The 19,466-nt window shown below is 36.9% G+C and overlaps 1 protein-coding gene across 8 annotated transcripts in view; it reads right to left on the minus strand.

Moving 5' to 3' along the window:
* HEPACAM2 (HEPACAM family member 2) overlaps positions 1-19,466 on the minus strand; it is a 64,456-nt gene that overhangs the window by 29,956 nt on the left and 15,034 nt on the right. For all 8 annotated transcript variants that reach the window (XM_004776421.3, XM_045062699.1, XM_045062701.1 and 5 more), the window contains exons 3-4: positions 16,500-16,784; positions 5,482-5,778 (exon numbers count right to left, since the gene is read on the minus strand). In XM_004776421.3, coding sequence (XP_004776478.1) covers positions 5,482-5,778; positions 16,500-16,784 — 582 coding nt within the window. The remainder of the gene's footprint in view (positions 1-5,481; positions 5,779-16,499; positions 16,785-19,466) is intronic.

Here is a 19,466-nt window from a genome sequence, read left to right on the forward strand (position 1 = left end):
CAAATCAAGGGCACAGCTACTTCAGTCTCAGCTCTAGGCAAGTGTACTTTGGAGAGATGGACTTCCAGACTCCAACTTAAAAATATGGCAGCAGAGAAATTCTGATCCTATTGCTACAGAGAATGTATAGGAATTCCTAATGCAGTTCTGGACACTGGCAGGAGTCCCGCTCTTTCTTTCAGACAGTTTTTTACTGTTTAGCTCATAGCATGCCATTCTCTTCATTATTTAAATATGACTGACTCATTTACCAAAGCCCTAGTGCAAATGCTATTTGCCCCCTCCTTAGGCAAACAAAGAAAATGAAATAACATATTAAGTGCAAATATGGGCAGGAGGTGTGGTATCCATGGTATCACAGCCCTGCTGTTTGAGAGACTGCACCCAGAACAGGACAGCCATATGCTACCAGTCTGCACATCTATTCCTAGATCAGAGTGGAGTTCTGAGATCTCTACCATTCAATCTGTTTGCTGATTATGGTAGCTGGTTCATGTCCCTGCGGAGATGAAAGCACCATACTGGGGGGGTGCTATTTCTATACTTCTCCAAGGCCCCACCCGACAGACACAGTTATTCTGTGCTAGGTTCTCATGGGGATGTCACCTAAGGTCTTAGGGTGTGGATGTCAGGGCTGTAGGTTTTTTTCTCAGCCATTTTCTCCAGTGGTCCAAAATGAAATATAGCTCCTTAAGACCTTAAACAGGAGACATTTCTAAACAGAAGAAATGGTCAATTCATTTTCCTGCTTTGGGTCATTTTCTTTTTGTCTTCTATATGAGAAGATGTACAACAGAAATAAATATAAAAATGATAGATTTCTCAGGATCATGTGCAAATTCAAGACATTTCTATTATATCTAAATCTCAAACCACAGCCACGTGGCTCTTGGGAACTCCATAATTTATATATTTGAATGTCTTCATTAAATGTGAACACTTGAATCCTGATCATAAATATTTTCATTTTCTATATATGGCATGTTACAATAGCGGTCTAGACCCCACTAAAATTTAAAGCATGGACACCTGCTTTCAAGGAAGTCCTTAATCAAAAAAATAAAATCATTGATTTTTTTTTTTCAAAATACAAGTGGCAATTGATTATTTGAATTGCTAGTTTTTCCTTGAAACTTATATTCTAGATATGATTTTTAGTTACAGGTTTCATAATTTCCCATTAATATGAAAGCATACATGTGTCATGGATAAATGAGAGTATCTCTTTGTATCCAGCATAAAATTAGTTAAGGGGGTGAAAAAATACACACTATCCTATATATGTGATCTATCTTTTAGAAAGACCATAGTCTTGTTGATATTCTCAATCAAGAATGTCAAAGGAGGCAGTTCATATAGTGATTAAAACAGGGGATGTGAATTCAGATATTATTTTACCACTTACTAGCTGTGACCTTGCCCATTATCCCTGTTTTCTTTGGTGTATCTCCACTGAGATAGAAAGGCCAATTAATATTTCAAATTAGTTGTGAATCATAACCCATGAGATGGAAGGCACCATCTGGTTGAGTCCTACCCAGATATTGGAGACAATCATCATCTTCTCTAGCTTTCCTCTCCCAACCACAGGTACCTAATAAAACTTGATTATATCCTGATCTTATTTTCTTTCCATATTTGTGGTCTTGGAGTCATCTCTGGCTCCTTTGTTGCCCTCTACAGCTCATTGCTGAGACTTTTTGGTTGGCCATATCATTTGTCTCAGTAAAAACAAAGAAGCTCCTCTATTTCTTTCTACTGGACTCTGGTTACATCAAACACAACTTGGTTCTGAAAACTTCTTAAAGACAGGTATTTATCCCTCAAAATTATTTCAAATTCTCTACCAATCTTTTATTTTTTTTTTAAAGATTTCATTTATTTATTTGAGAAAGAGAGAGCATGTGGGGTGGAGAGGCAGAGGGAGGAGCAGACTCTGCTGAACAGGGAGCCCAATGACATGGGGCTCAATCCCAGGACCTGGGTCCATGACCTGAGCTGAAGGCAGATGCTCAACCAACTGAGCCACCCAAGTGCCCCATTTCCACTGATCTTTTTTTTTTTTTTTTAAGATTAAAAAAAAAAATTATTTGACAGAGAGATTACAAGTAGGCAGAGAGGCGATGCAGGCCTGGATCCCAGGACCCTGAGACCATGACCTGAGCTGAAGGCAGAGGCTTAACCCACTGAGCCACCCAGGCGCCCCCCATTTCCCCATTTCCATCTTTTAAAATTTTTTTTTTATTTCTTATTTTTTATTTTTATTTATTTATTTATTTTTCACTGATCTTAATACAGATTGCTCGCTTATCAGAGTGGATGGTCAGTCAGTGCTCAGTTAGTGATGTTCATTTTTTCACCATAGGTTATTCTACACTTAATCTCTATTGCAGAGATTCATTAATTTGGAAAACTTTTAAGAAATCAGATACTTAAGACATACTACTCATTTACTTTGCCATTTCCTGCTGTTTGAGTTAAAGTTCTGTGGACATATGGGGGTTGAAAAATAGCTCTAAAAACCACAAAGAGGTCACTAGTGTTGACAACTCTGAATCCCTCTGAAAAATAAGCACCTGCTCTTCTTATTTACTATAATAACAAATACCTGGTCTCTGTACAGGTCAAACAGGTTTTTAAAATATTTTTTAAAAGGCAATTATTTGATATAAAGACTGTAGCTGTCTTTGGGCTTTGGTAATAAGATCTTAATCAAATATTGGGGGCTTCTGATATTATGAAAATGCTTTGGCTAAATATTAATGGGGAAAGTTCAGGCAGTGTGAAAGGTTTCAATGTGATATACAAGTACATATTGTAGCCATGTCTTCATTAGCAATGAGCATGAGGAACAAGTCTAACATGACAACCAGATTGCTGCGAAATTATTTTATATGCTTAATTATGGCTTACTTTAAAATTATGGTTTGGTTAGCTGCTGAAGTAAAAAGCTGGTTAAACCTATTAAAAATTTATTATAATAGAAAGCAAAGGATGCACCTTTGACATGCCTGCTACCCATAGTAGGTTGTGATCATTTTGTTAGCAGGGATTTTTTTTCAATTGGCATTCTCAATGCTTACCCCAGTATTTGGCCCATAAGACATGCTAAATAATGAATAAATGAGTGTCTGATTTATAGCACCCTGAACAATAAGGGTAATATAGTATCTACTGCCCAAATGACAGAATTCAGGTAAAAATTTCAGAGATGCATTGCCCAATATGCTAGCTATCCAACACATGTGGCTATTTAATTTAAATTAAAATTAATAAAATAAATTCAGTCCCTCAGTTGCATAGCTAAATTTAAATGCTCATAAGCCAGATGAAGGCAGTGGCTACCATATTGGCTAGTGCGGATATCAAATATTTCCTTCATTGAAAAAAGTTCTGTTGGATAGCACTTTTTTTTTCTTAAAGTTTTATTTATTTGAGAGAGAGAAAAAGAGAGACTGAGCACGACTGGGGCACAGAGGGAGAAGGAGAAGCAGACTCCCTGATCTGCAGAGAGTGCAACACAGGGCTCAATCCCAGGACCCTGGGACTGTGACCTGAGGTGAAGGAAGACAGTTTACCAACTGAGTCACCCAGCCACGCTTGAATAGCATTTTCTAAAGAGTGTGGTATTTTCTTCATATAAAAAAAATTCTAAAACCTCATTGTTCCATTATATAAATACCAATATATTCAGATGATTTCACAAACATGAATACTCTCAATATATGTCTTTGTCAATTTGTAGTTTGTTATATTCTTACAATTCTTGGTGGCTTTTTTAATAGGTTCTTACAATCCTTGGTGGCTTTTTAATAGGTTCAAAAGACTAGAGAGGAGCAAAACAAAACAAAAAAACCACTTTAAGCATGTAATTATCACACTTATGCCTATTAAATATTCAGACTCCTAGATCCTGCCTTCAAGATCCTGACCCAATAGGTCTGAGGTTATCTTAACAAAAATACATTATTAGATCTCCCCAGGTGATTTTGATGCATAAGGCCCAGGGGCCACATATTAAAAAATTAAGCCTAAGAATTACAAGGATTCTTACTTCACTTATTCTTACTTCACTGATTCAATAAAACATATTAACTCTCTCTATATTATGGGCCCCGATCTAGGCACTAGGGCTATAAAGACAGAGAAAGAGAAGATATCAATGGGGAAAGTATCGATGGGTGGTACTTTTTGCACATTTGCCCCTACACCACTAATAGGCACCCTAGCCACCCCTCTAAACCTGCTCTCAGGTATTCTCCAGGTGGATACTGACTTGTCTTTGTATGCAAAGCTGAGTCCAGGAAGAACTTGATACTAGCAGTAGAAGTAGTAGTAGTCGAGCAAGCAGAAAAAGGAGAAAAAGGTGGAGGATGAGGACAAGGTGGAAGAGGGGGATGAAGAGAACAGGGAGAGGGGAAGGGATAGGAAGAGGGGAAGAAATTTAAAAAAGAAGGAGAGAAGAAATGGGTTTGAGAGGTAGAAAGGAAGGAGAATGGATAAACTTGGTGACTGGATGTTGGACAGGGCAATAAGCAAGAGAAAGGGGTCTGGAGTGGCATTTAGCTATCTGGTTCAGGTTGGTAGATAGTGAGGCCATTCACCTAAATATGGAATACAGAAAGAATTATAATTTGGAGGGAAAGAAGATGGTTCACTTTTGATATGCTTGACTTAGATGCTGCTTCTGGCATTTCAAATTAAAGACACCCAGAAGGCAACGGGGTATATAGTTTTAGAACTTTAATGATACAGATTTGGGATGCACCAGTGTTACATGAAACCATGGGTGTGAATGAAATCATATAGAAAAATAAAATTATACTATAGAGAGAAAAGAGAAGGCTCAAAAGGAAGGGAATTTGGTGGACATACATTTTTAGATATTGACACTTAACTTGTTGTGGGTTGATGAGCTTTCTGAAAAATCAGATGATTTCTAGAGAATGTCAAACATCACAGACTTAGAAAATGTTACAGTTTCCAAGGTGTTGAGACTCCTTTTGAGAATTTCCACATTTCAGGAGTTTAAAATGACAAAAGAGGAAGGGAGGCCCATGAAGGACAGTGAGAAGAGGAGTCAAATTAGTAGGAAAACCAGATTTCCAAGTCATGGAGATTTAGTCACCTGAGCTAACACAATAGCAGAGAGAAACCAGGTTAAATGAGCATCCTGCTTCTCTTTTATTCCTGATCTTAAAATCAGGAAAGTAAATTCATATTTAAGTCATTTACTGAATTCCCTTTTTCTTCATAGTCCCTCAGAGTTAGCAATTGAATTCTCTCTCCATTCTATTTTGGGTTTTCTTTCTTTGACTCATAGAAGCCATGGATTCGTTAACTCAGGAAAGAGAGTTTCTCAGAGTTTATCAGCAACCCATTGTAGTTTTTTCTCTTCCACACAGGTATAAAATAGGGCTTTAGAAAGGCCAGCTTGAATTTGTGTTTCCTTGGGATCCTTGCCTTTTATGTCACTCTTACCTACAGAAGTGATGATGACTGTGAAATGAGCTTCATCTCGCCGTCCAGTTACATTGTTGTAAGCACAGCACATATAGTCAGTTGTCTTCTGGGCTACCTTCTCAGATGCAACTTCCAAGCGAGGCCCGTGCTTAATGACATATGTTGTATTGTCAGTCCTCCGGATCCAGGAATAGGTATTGGGGGGATAAGAATCAGCAGAACAATAAAATAAGATGGCCTCTCCAATGTCAACAGTGAACACTTCCCCTACTTTTAGCCCTTTGTCAGAATTAACTCGAAGTCCATAAGGTCCATCTGCATTGATTAAAAAAAGAAATAAAGGGATGGCATAAATAATCACAACATAGTTAGAGAGTTTGGGAGAGCTCAGCAGCATTTTACTTTCCATGAAAGTCTTCAAGTTAAACTTGGGCAAAAAGGTACTCATTTAGATTCCCAATAAATCATGAGGACCTAAAAATGTGTTATTCTGATATCCATGACAATGGAAATTATTTGAGATGTGACTGAACTTATCTGAAATTATTTGAGATGTGAATGAATTTATCTGAAACTTAGTATGTAATATTAAAGACACTGCCATCATATCCGTGTGCTAAGATTTTTTTTCAATTAAGCTAAGCTTTTTAAAAAAATTTACATTCAGTTAATCAACATATAATGTATTATTTGTTGTGATTCATCAGTCTTATATAATACTAGTGCTCATTACAACACACACCCTCCCCAATGTTCATCACCAAGTTACCCCATCCCTCCACCCCTCTCCCCTCCAGCAGGTATGCTAAGCTTTTGAGTAATTAATGTATTGATAAATCTGTAATTGTGCTAGACAAGTACCATCTTTCTGAAACCATAATTGCACTTGAAAGCATGTTAGAAATAGATTATGGCCATTATTTTCTCATTAACAACCATACTTTGAGTATTATCTATTTTTCTTTTTAGTTCTAAGGGAGGTCACACAAATATTTACAAAATACAGTTTCACATGGAGCACAGATTTGTGCAGACAGATGCAGAAGTGTCCCATATTTTCATGACATATTAGCAATTAAAGAATTTAAAAAAATTTTCCCTGCAAACCAAGCTTAGAGTCCTCTTTGGAAAAAATACTTCTTCATTATCATTAACAAATATTCATTGATTGGGACACCTGGGTGGCTCAGTGGGTTAAGCCTCTGCCTTTGGCTCAGGGCATCAGGCTGTATGCTCAGTGGGGAGCCTGCTTCCCCTCTTTCTCTGCTTGCTGCTCTGCCTACTTGTGATCTCTTTCTCTCTGTCCAATAAATAAATAAAATCTTAAAAAAAAAAACCCAAAACAAATATTCATTGATCACCAGCAAACTAATCATGGATATCCCATGGTGTTTTTCCTTATTGCAATTTTCTTGTGGCATTTTGCTATGTGTATGTATGGCACCACATTGCCTGTAGACAAAGACATATTTCCCATTGCTTTCTTCAGAAAATAAAGACAGAGATGGAAAAATTTCCCAGCTAGATAAAGTCTATCTTGTTCAGTCTAAATCCTGGTTTATATTCTAAAAACTTTAAGGTTTAGATAAGATTGTATTCAATTTTCAGCTGATCATCACCAACATCTATTGGCTTACCTCCATATGAAAGCACTTTAAGTACTTACACAACAGCATTTAATTTTTAAAGCAACCACATAAGGTAGATGTTATTATTCCCATTATAAGATATAGGAAGTGACATTTAAAAATTAATTTTCCCGGGACGCCTGGGTGGCTCAGTTGGTTGAGCGGCTGCCTTCGGCCCAGGTCATGATCCCAGCATCCTGGGATCGAGTCCCACATCGGGCTCCTTGCTTGGCAGGGAGCCTGCTTCTCCCTCTGACTCTGCCTGCCACTCTGTCTGCCTGTGCTCACTCTCACTCGCTCTCTCTCTGACAAATAAATAAATAAATAAAATCTTAAAAAAAAAAAAATTAATTTTCCCATGGTCCAAAGTTTTTAATAGCAGAGCTGGAACTCTAAAATATATGCATTTGATCATTCACATTACAGCCCCCAAAATATATATCAGAACAGTTTCTTGTTATGTAACTATAGTATTAGCTCTAAAATAAGTTAAAATTGTCTCATTATTATGAATTCTGTACTCAGTTAATCAAGTAATCAGTCAACAAATTCTTATTTGAGAGATACTATTAGACAATATATTTAATACAAGAGAGAAAAAATTCATAAGATACAGTTCCTACTCTCAAGGAATTAATAACATGGAAAAGGCTATAGATGGTTTGCTCAGTAATAACCTGATCTCAAAGGTTCTGATTTTTTTTCAAAAAAGTACTATTTATCTCTCATTATAGGGAATAATATGATATAATGATTACACAGTAGTCATTATCAGTTATTACTATGTTAAATCCTGATTTTGTCAATAATTAGTTAAGTATTCTTCAGAAGTTATTTAAACTTTTAGGTCTCACTTTCCTCACCTTTGCTACAAAAAGTTGACTAAATGAATGGTCACCAAAGTTCCTTCTCCCTTTGAAATACCTTTGAATGACTGATACCATGCTAAAGCTATTTTGGATACTGGGAAGCCAACCTCAAGTTTTCAGATTCCCAGAGTGGTTCTCTTTGATGTCAGTATTTTCTGACCAATTTACTGTTGGGGAAACACATTTCCTAAGATAAAACAGAAGCTAAATATGCAAAACAATAAATTATATTTAGCTAGGGAAAACAAACTTTACACATATTTGCTTCCTAAAGACATAAACATCTGCAGGGAAGCTATAGATTAACATTAAGATGTACATGTGAGATGATCCTGATTTCAAAAGGCAAATAAAGACATTAGTATCTTCAAATATGAAGTAATCAGGAACTGGAGATGGAAGATTAAAGGAAGAGAAATGAATGCCCTTTCCAACACTGTACTAGCTATACTAGAATGCCATTATATGGCTCTCTCATTTCAGGCTATGATACAATCTCTGGAGAAAACCATTCCTTCAGAACTGTGGCTAAGTGGAACCCTCTTATTCTGAATTCCACCAAATGGTAGTTTATGTAAGGGAATGAAGAGTTGTTTTCACTCACTCAACCAAAATAAATACTGAGATGTTGCTGTGTGCATAAGTATTGTCCTAGGCATTATTGGAGAATCCAAGTATCACAGAAATGGTTCTTGTGGCTATTCTCCCAAGCCCCATGCAGCATCAGGGTCTTCAAGTTGTCAGCATTGGCAGAACATTAAAGAAGCAAAGACCACCAATTGGCATTATTTACATGGTAGGAAACCAAGAAGAGGAATCAACTAAAGTTTGGAACAAGATACCCAAGTCTGTGCACAAAACCTAAAGTCTGAGAGGGCTTTTCTGTGAGCACTGATTAAACAAATGTAGTGTAGTTATAAAAATAAACCCATTCAATTTAAGTTTGTCTTCACTGGCTTTCAGGGTTTACAGAATGTGACTATAAAAACAAATTGCTTGATAATTTGACACACATAAAAATGAGTAATATTCTGTTCAGTGCGCTGACATTTCTCAAAACTTTTTTGAGAACTCCTCCATTGGAATTGCCTTAGGACCCTGGAACATGATGGAGTATTGTCAAAAGTAGTAATTCGTTCATTTTGGCGAATGGGCTCAATTTGTAAAGGAAACCCGCAATCACTTACAGTGAAATTTGGTGAATAAGGTTGATTATCTAATTTAATAATATTGTTCTTGTTTAAAATAAAACATGCTTTTAAAGAAAGGACTCTTGGCTTATCTTCCCTATATGTACACATATTTTGATCTTGCTACTTCCCCATTTGTTGGGTTTCATGATTGGCGTAAACTTTTCTCCTCTGTCTTAATTACATGGTATATCTAGTTCTTCAGAGTTAGCTTCAAAACCTCTCAAACTTTCCCAGCCCCCCATACAAACATTTCTCCTAGTTTTTGGAGCCTGACACCTTGAAGCATTTAAATTCCTTGCTTCTGATATGATTTCTTAAAACGCAACATTCTTTATCTTATTATATAAGAAATCCACGTTTATTGCAGGAAATTCAGAGAATCACAGAGATGGAAAGAAAACTCATTTGTAATTTGACCATTCGAAGAATGAATGATCATATTCATTCTCCTTCCTCCCTCCCATCCTTCCTTCCTTCCTTCCTTCGCTCTTTCTTTCTCTCTCTCTCTACACTGCTTGCAATGTTTTATTCTTACTACACTATGATATTATTTCCTTTTTAGCACTTCAGCCTGACCATCTTTTACTTTGAGGTGCAGCCGAATGCATTATTCATGAGAATGGGCAATCCAATTGAAGACATTTGGAGTGATTCAACCAGTGTGGCCTCTGACATTGAAAATGAAAGCAGAAGGATAATTCTATTTTGACTTTGGATTATGGTTCAGTTTCTTGCCTGTGGCAGAGAACTCCCAATAGGAATAAACCCTTTGCCTCAGAAATGGCTGTTTACTAAGTGACTTGTAAAATCACATATCATCTGTTCTCTTTAACAATTTATGGCTGGGTGGGAACAGTACCGAAATTTCCATCATGATGCTGCTTGCCACCCTGCTTGGGAGCAGATGGTAAGTATTTACTGTGAATGACCTTTTTTTTTTTCCTTTAATTTTTATCACTTAAAGTACTTCCCTGCAGCAGTGCCATATGTTGCACACAAAATGCAGTGGTTACTGGGTTATTATTTACAACAGAGCTGGAAGGCATATACATTTCATGGACTACAAGTAGGTATCTGTCTGAATTACTGACTTGACATTATATTCCAAACAAGTCCATTACTAGGTTATGACATCATAACCTCATACATACACGGCCAGTCTTGACAGATTCTGTTAAGCTTTTTCCTGCCAAAATAAAAAATAATTCCTACTTTCATGGAGGAAGCTGAAACAGAAAGAGTGCCTTAAGAAAACAGAGCTGTTGATTCATGCTGAAGTTCTAAATTATGATGCGGACCTCCATGGGGGAAATATTGGAATATGACATTTTTATTGAGAAATTTTGCTAAAGATCAGAAACAAAAACAAAAACAAAAAATAAAACAAAAGGCCAAAGCACTATAATTAAGAAGCTGTTATGGTGGGAATTTAAACTTACATCATCAAGTAACACTGGAATCTGAAAGGGATATGAAGTAAGATCATCTGTTCCATTTTAGTCAAGTTCAAGAAACTTGTATTGAGTTCTTAATCCGTGTCAAGTATTGCCCTGGGGATACAAAGATGAACAACACAGAGCTCCAATTTGGGTTGGAGTGCCTATGAGTAGAAAGACTCCAGTGCAGTGAGTACCAGGAGAAAAGGTGCTGTGGGAGCACGGAGAACCTCTTAGTCACACTGAAGAGCTGAGACAAGGTTGGGGCAGGTGAACATTTCTGGAAAAGATGATTCTATAAAGGAAGATGAGGGTGTAGCCAAGTGAAGAAAGAGAGGTGGGAACATACACCAAGGCGTATATTCCCAGTTTGTATAGAATGATAAAGATTGCAAAAATGTTGATGCTACATCAAAAGAAAAGATAAATGACAAATCCTCACATTATATACTTTACTTATTGTAACCCCAAATAGACCAAACTGAACAAAAAATAAAAACAAATGATAAAACAGGGCTAAAATAGCAATAGAAAGAAAAATGTAAAAATTAATGATTCTGGAAAGAAAGTTAGTGAGTCTGGGTTGTGTTTCTATATGTTATGTGATAAGTAATAATTGTGTAGCACAATTCAGACCATGATGTTTGATTTTTGAATTAAACAAACTATGAATGAATGAGTGAGTAAGTGAATGAATGAAGGTCAGTAAGATGAGAATGTTGACTAAGTGAAGAATTTTGCATTTGAACATGAAAACTGTCAAGAAAGCAAATTAATAATACTATATTCACAATTACCACTTAATAAGAGTAATAACTGCTAAGCCATCTAGATAATTTATCTTTACAAGTAAGGGGAACATACATTTGTAAATTTTCCAAATGTACTTCTTTGTACTATCTACCATTAGTCTTACTCATGACTGACCTTTCTCTGTGAGATTTCCATAGACTATGCCTAAAAGAATGTAAGGAAAAAAGTTTAGTCCATAACAGAAGACATATTCTGTGAAGTCTGAATTTATTTGGATGGGATGTTTTCATTCTTTAAAATAATACAGGATAAGAAAGAAGATTTTGGAATTTAAAGCATAATATTTATAGGCATGATTAGGTTTTTCCCTCATTTTTATTCTTTACATCCTGTGTATCACCACGTTCTATGACAATAATGAGCTTGGGGCATGAACTTGTACATGTTAAAAAAGAATCTGGGGTGCCTGGGTGGCTCAGTCAGTTAAGTGTTTGGCTCTTGATTTCAGGTCAGGTCATGTGATTTTAGGGTTGTGACACTGAGCCCTGCATCAGGCTCTGGACTAGGCATTGAGCCTGCTTAAGATTCTCTTTCTTCCTTTCTCTGCCCCTCCCCTTCCCTGCTTCTTGCGCATGTGGGTGTGTGTGCATACACACATGTACACACTTCCTCTCTGTCTCTAAAAACAAAAAGAAAAAAAAAGGGGGTGCCTGGGTGGCTCAGTTGGTTAAGCATCTGCCTTTGGCTCAGGTCATGATCCCAGAGTCCTGGGAATGAGTCCCACATTGGGCTCCCTGCTCCATGGGGAATCTGCTCCTCTGCCCCTCCCCTGGCTCATGTGCTCTCCCTCTCAAATAAATAAATAATCTTTAAAAAAAAGTCTTTTTTAAATTTTTTTTTAATTTTTTTTAAAGATTTTATTTATTTATTTGATAGAGAGAGATTACAAGTAGGCAGAGAGGCAGGCAGAGAGAGAGAGGAGGAAGCAGGCTCCCTTCTGATCAGAGAGCCCGATGTGGAACTCGATCCCAGGACCCTGAGATCATGACCTGAGCCGAAGGCAGCGGCTTAACCCACTGAGCCACCCAGGCGCCCCTAAAAAAAAGTCTTAATCTCACTTTTCCAGATTAAAATAAACTAGATAGCCAAATAAAAGGGTATTTAAAGCTGCAAATGATATTTTCATGTGCTTGTAATTGTTTATGGAATTTCCCCCAGGAATTGTTCATTTAAATCTATGGCTAGAGCTTAAAGATAGGCAAATAGATGGAGAGACAGATGTTTAAAAAAAAAAAAAACTGACGTTAAGAAAATATTTTCATGTAAACAAAATAATGTTAACCACTGGTAATGTCTGGGAAAGAAAATGTTCTTCTCAAGGTATTCTTTCAATTTTCTCTTTGCAGGCATCTTCTTAATGGTCCAGGCTTTCCATAACTTCTTGCTGCCATGTTCCCAATTATGTCAGGATAGTTTTGGCTCACAGGAAAAGAAAGAAAAAAAAAGAAAGGAAAAAAGGGGTGGGGGGAGAACTAAGATCATTGGGCTCTTCCTAGGTGCTACTCACTGATTTCTTTATTCATAAAATCTCACCTAACCCTCCCCATCCAACTTGAGGCAGGTATTACTAGCCTTATACCAAGGACAGTGGAGATAAGGAGAGTGAGGACACTGATGCACAAAAAAGGGGTCACTTGCATATACTGCTAATGGCAGAACCAAGGCGTTAGCCCAGGCACTCTCAGTTTTCAGCTCAGGCTCATAACCACTCTTCTCTCCACTGCACTCCCCAAATAACATGTTAACTAGAATTTAATGTGGTTTAAACAAAAGAACATCAGTTAACAAGAAATGTTTCAGCACAAGCTCACTTCCTGCTGTCTCTCACCACACTGAATGATGGTTCTTTAGGATTAATATTCAGTAGATGATATCTGGCTGCTTTAGTATCTTGTTTTGCATTTTGTACCTTCTATGTGAATGTAAACCATTTAGACCAAGTAATAAAGAATAACGTAAAGATGTACCTACATAGCCCTAGATTTGGTTCACTTTGCCTGCTCACATTTTTTTTTTTTAGGTCTTGTGCTACTTGCAGTTGAATGGAAGTGTTAATTCATGTCAGGATAAACTTACTCAGTCAAGAAGATGACTACACTTATAAAGAGACCATACCAAATCTGAATTTTTCACTCCAATACAATGTTCGTCATGCAGATAGGCACAGTTTATACTTACTTTGTGAATCTATTTCTCAGTCTATGCATTAAGGCAGACAGAATATTTTCACAATGTCATCTGAATATAAAATTATATAAAACTATAGCTAAAAGTTCTGCTATAAAAATAATGCCATTGTTAAACATAAAGTAATTAATGACTGCAACAAATCTCAAGTAAGTTGCTTGCAGTGTGTGGCGTTTTGGTATTTCTTGGTGAAAAACTGTAATTTCCTCCTTCTTTGGTATTTTTAATATAATTTCTTCTGTTTACACATGAAGGGAATGGTTCATCTTTGAGACAATGAATTCTGGACTAGGTTGAACTAGGTGTTAATCCTCTTTGGTTCCCTTACATCAAGAATGATTTATACAGTATATGATATTTTTTCTATTTCTATATGGATAATACTTTTCAGGAAAAAAATTCTCAAATTGCTTTTAAATATGTTTAATCATTGTATATAGTTCAAAAATGGTGACTTTTCCTTTCTGTATTATTGGTTTAATAAAATATGTCCTACTTCCCTTTTTTCCTTTCCTATATATACCATTTCTATGATTGTATGATGTTTGTGATCTATCTTGAAAATGTGTTCTCTTGACAAACATTTTTTTAGCCTAGAATAGGTATGTCTAAGTTTTAGCTTACAAACCATTCTCCAGTCTTTTTTTTATTTGAACCTTTGTTTAAAAAATAATTTTTCCTCATTGTTTACCATATAAAGCCTGGGGTTCTGAGCACCCCATGGTTTAACTCAAACATACCTATCTCACCATCTAGTCTACTATACCCCTTGCTGTATCCTTTGCGCTAACTAAACTGGACCATTTGCCTAAACTTTGACCTCTGCTTTGGGTTTGGGTTCCTCTGTCCTCATTGACTGAAATGGTTCTTCCAGACATTGTTACTTGCCCCAGTCATGCTCATTGTTCAAGATTCATCTCAAATGTTACTTTCTACAATAACAGTTCTCTCTAGCCAGAAGTATTCCTTCTCTGAATTTCCAGAGCCTCATAATATTATAGTGATAATAATGGCTAATAGTTGTAGAGTACTTACAATGGGTCAGTCACTGTTCTAAGCCATTTGCATGTAGGAATAGATTTAATCCTCACGGTGACTCTATGAAATAGGTCTTACTTGGTATTATAATGGTCTTATCACCATTATATGGATGAAGAAACTGAGGCACAAAGAAGTAAGGTAGTAGATCTACGATTTGAACCCAGGCCTCTGGCTCCAGAGTTCTTATTCCTGGCCATTACAGTCCTTTGTAACTTCCCTATGGCATTAATGATATTCTATTTCACACACTTTATTGTGTACATTTTCTCACTTCTGCTTAACTCTAAGATAGCTTCCTCTTTCAAGATTCAATGATTCCATTTCTCTTGGCTTAATTTTGCTGGATCAAGCAAACCTCACTGGATACCTGAATCATACTATTTCACTCCTCTCCCTGCATTTGCTCTTCCTGCCCCGCCCCAATGCCGGAGCTCAGTTTTACTACTGAGCTTTATCTGGTTGGAAAAACTGACATTTTGTACATAGGCTGGTGCTTTTTTCCAAAAAGTTAGTAAAACTTCCTGAAGAGGACTCCATCAATTCTGTATTGAAGAAAATAGATTCAATAATATAAACAGCCTCTGTTTACTGAATGTTGGCTTTGTGTCAATCATTGGCTATTTTTCAGACACCTTATCAAGTCACAGCAATGTGGTGAGGTAGTCTTGACTATCTCCATTTTACATAAGAGACTCAGAAAGGTCAAGGAATTTCTTAAGGTCATATAGGTAATGATAGAAACCATCTCCTACTTAGGTTTATCTATTTCCTATAACCTAAACACTCGGTTTTGGAGCCTCTCCTAGTATTATTATACAGATAATATGTGACCAGTAAGTAGACACAGTTAATTCTTCCCAATGATTCAACTATCTGGAACCTCTACCCTCATGTCACAGGGTTGAGAAGTTTTCCTTCCCCATCTCTCACTCTTTTTGTTACACTGCTGTTGTGGCTATGCTTTAAGCTACATAGTAACTGACGAGAAGACTTCCCAATGTGATAGGTCATTGGTTCTCAACTAGGGGAGATTTTGCAACCTTCACAACAGGGAACATATAGCAATATCCAGAGACGTTTTTAGTTGTCACAGTTGAAGGTGGGGAGACCAGGGATGCCATTAAACATCCTATAATACATAAGACAGCCTTCACAACAAATATTAGTCCAGCCCAAAATGTCATTAATGTGGACCCTGAGAAACCCTGTGTGAAGCCGAAATTAGACTGCAAAACTAAACATATTAGAGGTGGTGCTATGAAGTAGAGGGGACTGGGAAAAATAATATGATAAAGAAAGAGGGATCCTGCTTGGGCTAGGATGATAACATGACAAACTGAAGAGTCTGATGACAATAACAGCAACAACAACGAAAAAAAAACAAAGAAAATTGAGATCTGAAATAATTTCTGATCCTCTGGGAACCTCAATACCTTACTGCAGAATAATTATGTTTTCTCTAAAAATGGAGCTGAGAAAATGGGCAGAGAGGACAGCCCTCGGATGTAGTACCCATGCATAATCTAGGAACATTCTTTCTCCCTGTGGTCAGCTAGAGTACCCCCTCTCCCAGTTTATGATCACCAATTATTTGATCTTAGAGTAAATAAATAAGTGTCTTCTGAATTGGCCTTTGTTTCTTAAAATTGAGGTTCCTACCTTGCACTGGATATAAGGTCACACAACGGACCAAGTCAGAAAATGTATCCTGAAAAGCTCACAGCCAGTATCTCACCTTGATCTTCAAGAAACAGGGTCATACTACTAGTTATATTTCATGACAGACATACTTCATAGGTCATGGGACCTATGAAAAATAATAAACTTCCCAGAAGAAACGTCATGAATATATATTTGTTAAAAACTTACAGTATATGGTAGGCATAATGATGTCACTTTCCACTTCACTGACGGGATTCTTCACCAGGCAACTGTAATTCCCAATATCTTCTTTGGTCACTGGAGCAATATGAAGGGTACTGTTTTGCAGAGAAAAGGAGGTGGTGGAGCTGGTGTGGACAGGCCTTTCATTTTTTAGCCACTGGTAAACCAGCCGGGTGCCCCCCTCCACGAGGCATGTCAGGGTCAAGTTCCCTACATATTCCACAGCTCCAGAGGAAGGCTGGGTCTGCACCACTGGTTTTGTTACAGGATCTGCAGTATCAAAAAAAAAAAAAAAAAAAGAAATGGTTTTTGCCACTACAGAATTATAATACAAGTCTGTGTGGTCTTTCAAATATCAAATCCTGGGGAAATGATTCTAAAATTTTATATTTTTGTAGATGTAGACAGTTCAGAAAATAAAGAAAAATTCATGGAAAATGCAAAATGATAAAAATATAAAAATATCATTTATAGCAGAGATAACCAAATTCTGGAATGTACTCTTCAAGGATTTTCTTTTTCTTTTTTTTTTTTAAGATTTTATTTATTTGCCAGAGAGAGAGAGAGTACACACAAGCAGGCAGAGAGGCAGGCAGAGGCAGCGAGAGAAGCAGGCTCCCTGCTGAGCAAGGAGCCCGATACATCAGGACTCCATCCCAGGACCCCAGGATCATGAAACGAGCTGTAGGCAGCGGCTTAACCAACTGAGCCACCCAGGTGTCCCCTTTAAGGATTTTCTAATGAAAACCTTTACTCTATTAGATAATGCAGTTAGTTCAGACAACACCAACTTCCTTATTTCCTGTTCATTGTGCTTTTTCCCACACCATAAAGGTACATTCTCACGGGCAAAGTTTACATGGCATTTTCCTTTCTTGATTTGTCTTAAAGTCCCAAGAATGGCTGCTTAGGTAGGTGAACCTAAATTTTTATCCACCGTCTGTAAAATATAAAACTCTTATATATTACACTTGTGGGATATTGAAGGAAAGTTTAAGAGAATCACATTTTAACTGCTTATTTTCTTTTTATGTAAGTGAACTACTTATATGTTTTAATTGCTGTGCAATTGCAACATTATGTTAGCCACTTTACAAACCAGAGCCTACATTTCAACACTGATTCAATTCGAAAACAGGATAAAATGTGTTATTGTGATTACATTCCATTAGAGATATAAAAGACAAATCCAATAGTAATTCCTGTTGGAACTTCAAGTAATGGGAAAATAGTTTTGTCTCATGAATCTGGCACATTATGCTATTTGTCAAATGAACATATCTTCAAGAATGAGTAAATATTTCCTCCCTGAGTTTTAACTATAAAATTGTTAGGTAAGGGTTGGAATTATGTAAGTATCCACAAATAACTTCAGCAAACTTTGTTAATCTTTGAGGTTCTTGGTTCTGTTTGATAAAGGACAGTGACTTGAGTAGAGTTATACAGCAGTCAGTGACAAAATGAAAAGGGCTTTATATCTGGCAATGTTTCTCTCCAGCATTTTGGGAAGATATGTTTAATAATCTCCTTCTAGACACCATCACAGAGAGAGTGAGATGATAGGTAAGTGAGAAATGATTGGCTCATATATTTGGATTTCAATTTCCTATCAAGTTTTAAATTGGGGTTGATGCATCTCTGAAGGGAAATTCCTCTTGACTCATGCACTTGTTTTCCTACATGGAAAACTGTGCATTGGGGAATGAAGAGACCCAATACTTCAGCCCAGAGAATATAGGAGAAAATGAAAAATAAGAAAGGAAACTAAAATAATTTGCAGAGGATCAAAGTAGTTCTGAAGCCTCCAGTTTCTCTTAAGATGGGTACAACCAACTTGTTCATTCAATTTAATCTTTTAGAGTCCCTGGCAAGAATAAAGGATGTGGAATAGCTTTTGTTTACATTATTATGATTTAAAAGGAAAAATGAGTTGTCTATGCTTATTACACAGGAAAAGCTTATGTTTCAAATATTTCTCTGTGTGGAAACAGATGTGGTGTGGGATAAGTCAAATAAGTTAATATCTAAGGTCTTCTATGGGGAGAACCAATCAGAATAGGCTATGATCATATACTTGCCTTAAAGTGTGACTCACAGGTGGAAGTTTCCCAGGAAGATATTTTACACAGGTCCTAAACCCTTATTAAGACTTTTTAGTTGCATTTCGCCAAATAGATCCAATTTTACTAGATATTAACATGTAATGAATGCTCCATTACATTTTGGGGAGAGATGGGATACTACCCAGGAGAATTTCATGAACATTTTCTCCTTTTCTATTTTCACAGTTGCTCTATAGGCACCTGCTTCCACATCCTATGCCTTTGTTCCTCTCAATCTCTCTGGTCTCCACTCATTTACTTCACACACACTTACTGAGTGCCTATTAAAGGCCAGCATCAGCTTTTAGGCACTGCGGACAAATCAGCAAACAATACAAAGTTCCTGTTCCCATGGACCCAACAAATAAAAATATATAATACATCCAGGTAGAAACAGTGCTATGAAAAGAATAAAGCAGAACTCAGAGAGTAACTCTCTCTATATATCTATTTGGGGGAATCTCTCTCTCTTTCTGTTTGGGGGAATGAAGTTATACTTTATAACGTGGTCAGGAAAACCTTCACAGATAAAAGTGACATATTGGCTGAGACCTAAACGAAATAGGTGTAGGAACCATGCTATCTATCATCTAGGAGAAAAGCAGACTAGGTAGATTGAATAGCAAGTACAAAGGACCTGAGGTATAAATGTGTTTGGCCTGTTCTAGGAAAAGCTAGGAGGCCAGTGTGGTCAGAAAAGAGTGAGTGAGGGATCAGGGAGATAGGAAATGGGTCAGAGAAAAACTGGGTATGTTGGGAAGGATCATGTGGGGCCTTGTAAAATATGTTAGTACTCTGGCTCTTATTCTAAATGAGACAGAAAGCCATTGGAGAGTTTAAAGCTGCAGGA

Source organism: Mustela putorius, unplaced genomic scaffold, assembly GCF_011764305.1.
Source record: "Mustela putorius furo isolate JIRA1106 unplaced genomic scaffold, ASM1176430v1.1 tig00003845_pilon_pilon_pilon, whole genome shotgun sequence".
NCBI lineage: Eukaryota > Metazoa > Chordata > Mammalia > Carnivora > Mustelidae > Mustela > Mustela putorius.